Source organism: Ceratosolen solmsi, unplaced genomic scaffold (genome assembly GCF_000503995.2).
Source record: "Ceratosolen solmsi marchali unplaced genomic scaffold, CerSol_1.0 scaffold47, whole genome shotgun sequence".
NCBI classification, from domain to species: Eukaryota; Metazoa; Arthropoda; class Insecta; order Hymenoptera; family Agaonidae; genus Ceratosolen; species Ceratosolen solmsi.
The window spans coordinates 7,920,936-7,932,385 of NW_011948419.1; the positions used below are offsets into that span (position 1 = coordinate 7,920,936).

General features: G+C 21.6%; 2 protein-coding genes across 2 annotated transcripts; both read left to right on the forward strand.

Moving 5' to 3' along the window:
• Positions 1–3,101: 3,101 nt before the first annotated feature.
• On the forward strand, positions 3,102–6,445 carry LOC105360646 (neuronal acetylcholine receptor subunit alpha-2-like). Its single transcript, XM_011497606.1, has 7 exons — positions 3,102–3,413; positions 3,680–3,724; positions 3,798–3,907; positions 4,320–4,533; positions 5,201–5,378; positions 5,514–5,666; positions 6,001–6,445. Exons 1-7 carry the CDS (start codon positions 3,201–3,203, stop codon positions 6,375–6,377), a joined length of 1,290 nt encoding a protein of 429 aa, XP_011495908.1. The 5' UTR covers positions 3,102–3,200; the 3' UTR covers positions 6,378–6,445.
• Positions 6,446–7,963: 1,518 nt separating this feature from the next.
• RpS3A (ribosomal protein S3A) lies at positions 7,964–11,201 on the forward strand. The gene is made up of 5 exons (XM_011497607.1): positions 7,964–8,061; positions 8,672–8,775; positions 9,500–9,822; positions 10,178–10,339; positions 10,983–11,201. The coding sequence occupies exons 1-5, from the start codon at positions 8,000–8,002 to the stop codon at positions 11,133–11,135; spliced, it is 804 nt and encodes a 267-aa protein (XP_011495909.1). The 5' UTR covers positions 7,964–7,999; the 3' UTR covers positions 11,136–11,201.
• Positions 11,202–11,450: the final 249 nt, after the last annotated feature.

Genomic DNA, 11,450 nt, shown 5'->3' on the forward strand with positions numbered 1-11,450 from the left:
TATATTATATTACAAAATAATTAATTGTAAATTTTAAACGTAAACCCATAATGTTAAGATACAAATATCTTTTTCATATTTATTTTTAATTATAATTTTATTATTAAATGGTTTTAAATATATAATGTAGCATTATTTTTATTTAATATATGTTAATACATAGTAGAAATATTATTAATATCATTGCATTCAACAAAATAAAATATTTATAATAACATCAGAACAAATATCCAAACTATAAAAATATCCGATTTTATTGTATTTTAATGAATCTTTATATAAATTTGAGAAAAATGAATTAAATTCTGTCATCTATGATTGGATTCATAAAACTTTTTAAACAAAAAACATTTAGAACAACATTATCGCTGTTTCTTATTATATCATTATATATTTTTAATAAAAATATTTCAATTTCTATAATTTACTTCCTTTTATGATAAAAAATTGTAATTCTTAATATTAAACGAACAATGTGTAAATAATATTTTATAATATATGATTATAAGTATTAAATTTTTCGAATTTAAATTTAGAAAACTATAATGCCTTTTTAATATGTATAAATATCGCTAATATTTTATTATATATATTTATACTATATATTTGCAGAACCATGCATTTTTAATAAAATCTACCTATAATCAATACTTTATATATATTCTATTATAACAGTTAACAAATTTATTATCTCTTTAAAATTATGTATAAACATACAATTATTTTTTTTAGTTTTAAATTTTTTAGTTTCATTTCTTAAAAAATTAGCATATTTTACAGATACATAATATATAATTTAAAAATACCTAATTATAATAGATCATAAAATCTAGCAAATTATTTAAGTCGTCGACCAATACATACTTTTACCATAAGAAAATTACAAAAAAGTCCATAATTTTGACAAATTTATGCAAGTGACTATTATTCGGTATCTGTTTCAAGTTAAATATTACTAGAGTCAATATATTTACTGATATTTTTATTTATTTACTTTATTGCTTAACTACATGAATATGCTCATAATTTGTATAACGTGTCTTATGTTTAATGAAACCTAAAAGAAATAGTCAGTCTAAATGAGTATTATATAATATTACAAGCAATATTATGTATATATTATTTATACACTAAATTACATTATATTATTACAGCAATAAAATAATGATAAAACGATGAAGTAACATTTATCACAATTTTTTTTATAAAATCTAATTCATAATTTAGAAGTACGAAATTTACGAAATTACGAAATTAGGTAATAATAAATCTGTTATTATTAAACGAAAAAAATTTATGCTTTATATCTGAAAATTTTTTTCTTTTATTATAGGAAATACAAACTTGACTTTAATAGTTTAAAATATGCACGATTTTTTTAAATGTCAAAAATAAATTAGAAAATATACTATATATTCAATTTTTCTAATTAATATATATTTCTTATGTGCTATATTATTATATACAATACTGCATTATATTTCTGTACTGGATAATTTACATTTCTAAGAAATTAATCTAGAAATGATTTCATTAAAAAATTATTTTTATAATCATATTATATCTATTGCTTTTATAAAATTTAGGTTAAAAAATAAGAAGTTTTTATAATTAAAATTATAAAACTTTTATTTACAGATCCATAAATACTTATTTAATACATTATTACTAATTCAAAGTGCAGAAACATGAAGTATAACTTACAAGTGATTTAAATGTGAGGAATATTTTTTATAACAATAATTAGATTACTGTAATAAATAATTTTTTTTACTTATTATTATATAATACTAAATTATTTATATAAATAAAGTGATCTTATAGAACATTATTTTTGAAAATGCTTAAATAATATATCAACTAATGTTTATATATTATTTTATATACTTTTTAGATTATTTAATAAAAGCATTACAAAGACTAATTACTAATTACAAGAAAGAGTCTGAGTAAAATTAATGTATTAAAAATTATACTATAGGAAAGAATAGTCAGTTGATATAAATATTGAGAAAAAGTCCAAATAAATATAATTCAAATTTAATATACCCGATTAAACAAATAAATTCAAATTTTAATATACCCGATTATATGAAACAGCAGAGTGAGAAAGAATAGAAGCAAAGCATACGAAGTTACTTCTGTTGATATATGACATATATAATAAATACAAAATAAACACATGATGGATAATAGTGACCCTATAATGACTTCTATAGATATAAAAATGTAGGTATAGCACGTAAATTACATTTACAACCGTCTTCTATGGAATAAATCAAATAAATTCAAGTAAAATTGCAAAATTTTCTTGATTACAAAAAATAAATTATTCCGAGAGTTGCATTATGCTTATAAATAAAATGTTATATAAAATTCCTTTCGAATAAAGAAGAAAAATTATACGTTATACACGTTCAGAAGCTTTAAGCGACGAACTACATTGATATTTAATCAACAATAATTGAATAACACATATGAATAAATAGTATATAAGTTCAATTATGCATACACGATTGAGAATATAAATTTGTAAGTAATAAAATTATTTTCAATAAATCATTTCTAAATAATACTACAGTTTATGCACATAGATAAAATTAAATATATTTGTGTGCATAAATTAAAAATATGTTTAAATTATACTAATAAGTTAATATGAAGTAATAGAATAAACTATACAATATAAGATAAATTTTTTTATTAAATTGATAGATCTGTACAAAAAAAAACTTGGAAATAAATTCATTAAGTTCAAATTTGTTATAATCCATTTTATAATATGATATACTAATAATAAATTAATTGATTAAATTTTTTAAATTATTTTAAACGATATTTGTCCAAAATGATAATACTAATTATTTTATTAATTTATAAAATTTTATGTATTATGTATATCGCCTGATAAATTAAATTTCCATTTATACACATGAATCTTAAAGAATAAAAGCAAGTTTTGAAATAGATTAAAAATTGTTTTTTAATTGTCAATGAAAATTGCATAAAATTATAGACAATATAATACTAAGACGTGGTGGGCGTTACATTGAATGACATATCTCGGCGCCGCGTCAGATTACACGGGGCGTTGACGTTGCCGACGTACGATATATAGTTTTCGTCGATCAGTTACGATCTACAAGCGTAGTTCGATCAAGCGTTCATAATACAAGAACAAAAGAAGAAACGTCAAGAGCATGGTGCTCGTTATCTTTATTATATTATTAAACTTTTTAATTGGATGTCGCGCTGAAGGATCACCTGAATGTAATGTAATTGGGTCCAAATCCCCTTCGCTACGACTTAAAAGACACTTATTTTGCGAGTATGATAAATCGATAAGACCAGTTCTACAGAAAGGTACTGCTGTTAATGTCACTATCAGCCTTTCACCAAAGTTTATGGACTTTGTAAGTTCACTACATACATATTTTATATTCTTTGATAACTATATATTACTACATTCCATTACAAATTAATAATTTATAATTTGTAAACTTCCAACATTTATCTATCCTTAAATTGAGTAAAAAATGTTTATCTGAATAATATATAAATATAAAAAATTGTGTGCTTTGAAAAAGTTTGAAATTAGACTTTGTTCAATCTAAATAAATTTATCATCATATAATAATACTTTTTTTACAATAAAATTGAAAAAAAATTATATTTATAGATTGATCGAACTAGTACATTTATTCTTCATTCATGGATATTTATTGTATGTATAATTTCGAATTTCATATAAATATCTTTTTCACTAAAGTAAATTATAAAATAATATTTTGTAATAGAATTGGAAAGATGAACATTTAACATGGAAACCAAATGATTTCAATGAAGTTAATAGAATGCGCGTGAAAAGTGATGAAATCTGGGTACCAGATTTTTCAGTGTATAACTCGTACGTATTGTTTTATCTTATATTTCATCTTATATTTAATAAAATCAAAATTGAAGTTATTATAGTAAGTAAATATTATACGTTGTAAAAATTCCTACAGTGATTTTTGTTAATTTGTATATTAATATTAATATTTATTTACATAAGTCTGACATTTTCTTTCTTATTACTTTTAATATATCAGCAATCATCTTGAATTTTAAAAGATAATTATAAAATATTGTATTTGATGTAATTAGTTTTAATAGATTAAAAATAATGGAAATATAGCTTTAATGGATAAATATTTAAATACGTTTCTTTTTAAAAACATTTAATAAAAAAAATGTTTGAATCTATATATAATTGCATACATACAAATAATCGCTTTCACATAAGATATTATAGAACTATTAATAACAATACCCTCTAGAGGAGACATGGACCGTTCTCAAACCGGCATATCTGATACAATTTGTCAAATCACATATACGGGTACCGTAATCTGCGTGTCATCTATTAAATATAGCACTCAATGCGATACAGATTTTACATATTGGCCATACGATACACAAGTATGCAGTATTCATATGGGTTCATGGACTCACACAGGTGAAGAAATTAGTTTTGATTTTCGACAAAGATCTGTAAGTCATAATTGTTCAATTTAAATATATATTTTAAAATTAACATGATTTATTTAAAAAAATGAATACAAATTTACTTATTATTATATTATTATTATTATTATTATTATTGTTATTATTATTATTATATTATATACTTATTCTTATAAAAACATTCTATTATATAACGAAAAATGTTTAAATGTTTTTCATAAATTAGTTAATTAAAATTTTTATATTAATCGAAATAATATTATGAAATTTATATTAATTTATAAGTATTTATACATAATTTTACACACAAAACCAATTTTCGTTTATATAGCTACATTATCTGAAGTACAAAATAATTTGTATAATATGATTATAATATAATTATACATTAAATATTTTTATAAATATTTTATATTTTTTCCAAACAGTTTATTCAATTTTTACTAATTATTGAAAACATTTTCTTAAAAATAATTACCCTCTAAATACATGCAATTCCTATTTAATAGTTCTTCAAAATATATTATACAATGAGTTGAGTATATAACTCAAAAAAATATGTTTTTAATTAATTTTATAAAAGTTAATTATATATAAATATATTCAATAAATAATGATATAGTCATTTGAATAAATACTATTAGAAATATGTATTTAAAAAAATAAAAATTATTTGTCATTCGTTAATTTTTAGATTAACATGTTAACTTTTACACCACACAAACAATGGTTAATTAGAAATTACACAGCAAGAAAATATAGTCCAAAATTCAACTGTTGTCCCAATGATACTTTTCCTACATTAATAGTTGACTTCAATTTGCAAAGGCATTCTTCCATGATTCATGCAGTTTTTGTTACTCCTGCTGTTGGTAAACTATGGAACTGAATTTTATAATTTATTTAACATAATGTCTAGTAAATCGAATCTAAAATCGAATCCTAATACATAAGAAAATGGTATAATAATAATATATACTCATATGATTTTATTATTTAAATTTCAGTTTTAATGATTATCACATTAACAGTACTCTGGTTAGATTCGAGATCCGTTGAAAGAATATCACTTGCCGCAGTGAACTTTATTTGTCACATGCTATGTATATACGATCTTCATTGGTTGCTTCCATCAAATGGATCTACACCTCCATATATATGTAAAATAATTTGCATGGCTAATTTTATGTTTGAATAATTTTTTAAAAATTTTTCATGAGAAACTTCTCGATTATATAAAGTTTTGAAACTAAAAACAAGCGTATACAGTGTAAAATCTGAATGTAGTATACATTTCATTTGTAGCATCTATTAAATTTTTTTTTTATTTAAACAAAACATTTAATTAAATAAAAAAAATTAATTTCATTACTATTTTTAGCCTAACTTAGATAACATCATATAATATAATCTCTATAGATAACAATCAAGCTGTTATATATGTATATTTGAAAAACGCTAAAAATTTTTAATATCTTAACATTTATTTTAAAGTACTCTTCTACCGAGATTCCATGGTGCTAGCGATGTTAGCGATGATCATTACTAGTCTTTTGCGCAAACTTCAAGCAACAAAAGTTTCTGCGCCAAGATGGATCGTAACAACAGTAACATTTGTATTGAGTAACCGTGCTGGGCGTTTCTTTTTGATCGGTAATACCCCAGATGAAACAATGAATATTGAAGGAGACTTAGAAGAAAGTAGCGAACCAGAGGGCAACATAATATCGTCAAAAAATCAAGATGACTCGTGGAGAAAGCTTGCTATAATCATTGAGTGGTTAAATTTCACGATAACCATATTCGTCTATCTACTCTTGATACTTTTATTCGTTCCTATCTCTGACGATAAACACAAAACTTCAGTTTAGCCGAATTTGATATGTTATATAACTAGTCAAATATGAAAATAATTAATATTTCTGACGAATCATACTATCAACACACTTATGTGACAATATTTAACTTAATAAATTATGTTTTACATTAATTATATTTTAAAAATATAGTTATCAAATAAATTATAAATAATTATAAAAATAAAAATAAATGTTTTGATACCTATACCAGAGTTATCGTTTTATTACAATTGACTAGTTTAATATTTTTTAAGAATTATAATTTGAAAGTTATTCAATACTTAAAGTACATAGAAAAGCTTTATAATAGAAAATTAAAACATTTTTCTTAATTAAAAAAAAACATCTCTATACATTATAGAATATAAAAACAGATTATTTTGAAATACATCAATTATATGAAGACTGAAATATTTAAAGATAGACAAAATGATTATTGAAATATTTTAATCCAAAATATTTGATTAAATATTATATTTTTAAGATTAAATGAATATATTTTTTATTTTATATATCTACCTAATATATATTTCTCATATTTTTTTTTAATATTTAAATAATAATAAAATAATATACAGAAGCACAATGTCAAAAATGAGATATTAATATACTTACAGATTATAAAATATATTTATATAAAATTAATGAAAAATATTTTTGTAATATTTATATATTTTGTGCAAATGTATATATATATTTAATGTATATATTTAAAATATTTTAAAATCTAACAATTAAATATTAATACTTAACTATAATTAAGAAATCTTTTTATTATCTAATTTCAAAAGTGTTTGGTTAACATAGAAATGAATTAATATAAATAGTTAACAGAAATTAATTAATAACATAATTGTAATTCACATATGAAAAAAATGTTATAAAGTCAAATTTTTAATTTAATTTTTGATGTATTTAACAAATATCATAACTCAATGTAAATTTTTTAGATAGCCTAATTATATTACTTAATCGTAATATATGAAATATTGAATAATATATGAAGAAAATTATTACGTAGTAGTTTCAACAAGTTAATGTAATATTTTTTATAAAAATCAATCTATACCTATGACAGTGTTTGTGAGCGTTGCTAATTTATTTGATTGAAAATGAATATTATATTATGAATATTTTCAATTTACCTTAAAAGCCAGTACCTTCACAAAATCGTAAATTGAATTTTGTTTTTATTTATGAGATTTTACATAATTTTCTAGAATTTTTTTAATAAAATAAATGAAATAAATAAAATAAATAATATTTAAAATATTATCAGATGACTTAAAATAACAAATTTAAAATACTTTTAAAACTCAATCATTTCTACTTAAAATATTTAATTCATAATATTATTACGGCTTTAATAAACAAGTAAACGATAATATAGTAATAATTAGTTAGTAATCAATTATCAAATTTATACGAACTTCACCTCTCACATTGCTCATAATATATAAGTTTAGTGTATGAAATTTTGAAATGTAAAATGTTAACGATCGAGAGATTGAAATTCGAGAATTTATACTTCAAGTTGTAATATCGATTATTCGATTTTTGTTGAATATTTCAGGTTGTGGTACACTAGAGTCGCCTTGAATACTCATAGTCCTTTCCGTTTCCTAGCCTCAGTCATGGCAGTGGGTAAAAATAAGGGGCTCTCGAAAGGAGGTAAAAAGGGAGTAAAGAAGAAGATGTAAGTAATTAATATTGCTTTTAATCTATGATTAAAAATGTTTATATTGAAATTTAATATGATGTAGTTAATAATCACTACTGATGCTTTAGATTAATGTGGATGAATACAAAATTCTAATTCACAACTGTCCATTTGCATGCTTTATTTTGGTTTTACGAATTGAATTTAGATTCATAAAGTAAATGATTCATTTATTATTTAATACATTATTTATCTGGTAATTTAGCCGAAACAAGGAATTTTATAAATTTAATTACATATAACGGATAAAATTTATTTTGCTTGTTCGAAGAACATAACCTATAAATTTACAGTGCTTGTTTTCTTCAGTCATACCACAAATAGACAACGTATACATTGTTTCTATTGTGTTTTATACTATTATAAATAACCTAATTCTCTAAAAAAATATTTATGTAATTATTTTATTCTTTTATTAAATAGAAATATATTGAGGATAAATTTATCTTAAGAATTGGAAATTTCAGTATGATTAACACTTAATGTTCGTAAACCAATATTCAAATTATTTGGCTAAAATTATAAACTATAAATGGTAATGCAATTACATATATACTTCACTTATAATCTAAAATAATCATTGTAGTGTTGATCCATTTACTCGAAAAGATTGGTACGATGTTAAGGCTCCATCGGTTTTTACTGTTCGTCATGTTGGTAAAACATTGGTTAACAGAACTCAAGGAACAAGTGAGATCTTTTTTATGTAATTTAAAATCATATAATAATTAAATTAAAAATTATTAATATTTTATATTTTATTAATTTCCAATTAAAATTAGAAATGTAGATTTGGAAATTGTCTTATTTTATGTTTTTATAAATAATTGAAAAATGTTTAAAATTGCTTAATACTTTACTTTTAAATATTTAATTTTATACCAAAAAAAATATTCCTATTGCACTACTTGCACTTCAGCAATGATTTATCTTATTTAATCATTTTTATGATTATAGAGTCGGTATTGTATACTAATACATAAAAATAATTTATAAAATTTTATAATGCATTTAAAGTATACAAAAATGTATGATCATCTAAGAACTATTAATCTTTTTTTTTTTAATCTTATTTATATTAGGATTATTCCAATTTTTATTTTTATGTTAGTAAAAATTAATTTATAAGATTTATTTTTAACATACTAGTTGTACATTTCAACTTTAATAATATCATTAGAAAATATAAAACTTGCAACTCCAGCTCCATGGCAGTATTACTTAAATTGTTGTGGCGTTTACTAGTTGCAATATTAAATATAGTTTGTGTTTTTTATTATTTCATTTTGATTGAAATGATGCATTACAAACTATAACAAAATAATTATTTATATACATACAAATTAATATTTACCAAATAAAATTTATTATTGTTAGTACTTAATTTAATCAGAACTTTTTCATCATTTTTTAGAAATTGCTTCTGAAGGTTTAAAGCACCGTGTATTTGAAGTATCTCTTGCTGATCTTCAGAGTGATCATGATGCTGAACGATCATTCAGAAAATTTAGGCTAATTGCAGAAGATGTGCAGGGGCGTGGTGTGCTAACCAATTTTCATGGTATGGACTTGACTACAGATAAGTTGAGATCAATGGTTAAGAAATGGCAGACATTGATTGAGGCAGTTGTTGATGTTAAAACAACGGACGGTTATAGTTTGAGAGTCTTCTGTATTGGTTTTACAAATAAAGACCAACAAAGTACAAGGAAAACTTGTTATGCACAACATGCACAGGTAAATTTATCATTAAAATTAATTTGTTTTTAAAAATAACTCCAAAATAATATTTTAAGAATTAATTATAATATCTATTACTGATATAAAAAAAATTCATAATAAATTTTTATTTTAAATTTGATAATTTTATCATGATAAGAATAAGTAAGTATAATGCAAGATGACAACAAACAAATAATTCATTTGATTTGTCATTCTACTTGCTGAAAGAAAATGCTTTTACTTACCACACTACTTGATCTACTTATTCAAGTTGTGAACTTGATAAATGCTACATGCATCCATCTATAATAATTATTTTTTAAGATTTAAGATTTTTAATTATAAAAGTTAAACAAAATTTCTTGTTTAGGTAAGAAGTATTCGTAGAAAAATGGTCGAAATTATTACAGATGATGTTAGTAAAAGCGATTTGAAGGGTGTAGTAAGCAAACTTTTACCTGATGCTATTGCTAAGGATATTGAGAAGGCATGTCAAGGAATTTATCCTCTTCATGATGTTTACATTCGAAAAGTTAGTGAAAATAATATTTTAAAAATTTAATGAAAAAACTATTGGTATTACTTATCAACCCGACAACAACTCTTTAATAGACTGAAATATAATGTACATACATATTTAGTATATAAAATAAAATTTCATTGCATATTATAATACTAAATATATCTTGGTAAACTTACAGTTATATACTTACTCTTCATTTTCTATGTAACAAGTTACATTTAGGGTTATATGTAAGATACTTACTGTAAGTAAATTTTATTAAACAATAAATTAATCAATTATTTAATAATCAAAAGATAGAAAAAATAGCTAAAAGAATTAAGCTTTTTTCTTTTCAGTCATAGTATTTACTACAATAAACAGTTATATCTTGTAACTATTATAATTATTTTCTTCCATTCTGTAATAAAGAATCCTGAAATAAGTCTATAATTATTTTGTAATTCCTTATATAAGTAATAATAATTAATATAGATATTCAATTGATTAATATTTCTCAACATAACTATTAGGTTTTTACTCAATATTTAATATTCGATAATAAAATGTATAAATATATGACTATTGAAGTTCATTTTTATATAATTTTTATATGTTCAAAATATTACTTGATATTATTATTCAATCTTTATAAATATTTTATTTTTTACAGGTAAAAGTATTGAAAAAGCCCCGTTTTGAATTGAGCAAACTTCTTGAGCTTCATAATGATGGCCCTACAAACAAGGGAGGTGAAGGTGGAGAAACAGGATCTAAAGTAGAAAGACCAGAGGGTTACGAACCGCCTGTACAAGAATCGGTGTAACTTAACTAATGATTATAACATCTTATAAAAAAAACATAATAAAAGTCACTTTGGTGCACAAATGCATTTTCAAATTTATTTCAATACATTCATATTTTATATATAGATATCAATTTTATTTTTAAATTAGAACTTAATATAATATACAATCAATTTTCTTTTTATGAGTAAAACAATTGTCCAAAGTATTTATGTGTACTTTATTTTTTTCTGTATAAAAATTGCTTTTTGTATTATATATTTGTTTTTTTTTTTATAAATTGGGTATTAAATCATACAAGAATTGAATTTACTGTAAGTTATTGAAATAATTAT

Excerpts from the sequence above, each read along its gene's own strand:
- LOC105360646 (XM_011497606.1), top strand. The coding sequence starts at position 3,201 with ATGGTGCTCGTTATCTTTATTATATTATTAAACTTTTTAATTGGATGT. Across the intron at positions 5,379-5,513 it reads TTTTGTTACTCCTGCTGTTG|TTTTAATGATTATCACATTA; the intron begins GTAAACTATGGA and ends TTTAAATTTCAG. Across the intron at positions 5,667-6,000 it reads ATCTACACCTCCATATATAT|TACTCTTCTACCGAGATTCC; the intron begins GTAAAATAATTT and ends TTTATTTTAAAG.
- RpS3A (XM_011497607.1), top strand. The coding sequence starts at position 8,000 with ATGGCAGTGGGTAAAAATAAGGGGCTCTCGAAAGGAGGTAAAAAGGGA. Across the intron at positions 8,062-8,671 it reads AAGGGAGTAAAGAAGAAGAT|TGTTGATCCATTTACTCGAA; the intron begins GTAAGTAATTAA and ends TAATCATTGTAG. Across the intron at positions 10,340-10,982 it reads ATGATGTTTACATTCGAAAA|GTAAAAGTATTGAAAAAGCC; the intron begins GTTAGTGAAAAT and ends TATTTTTTACAG.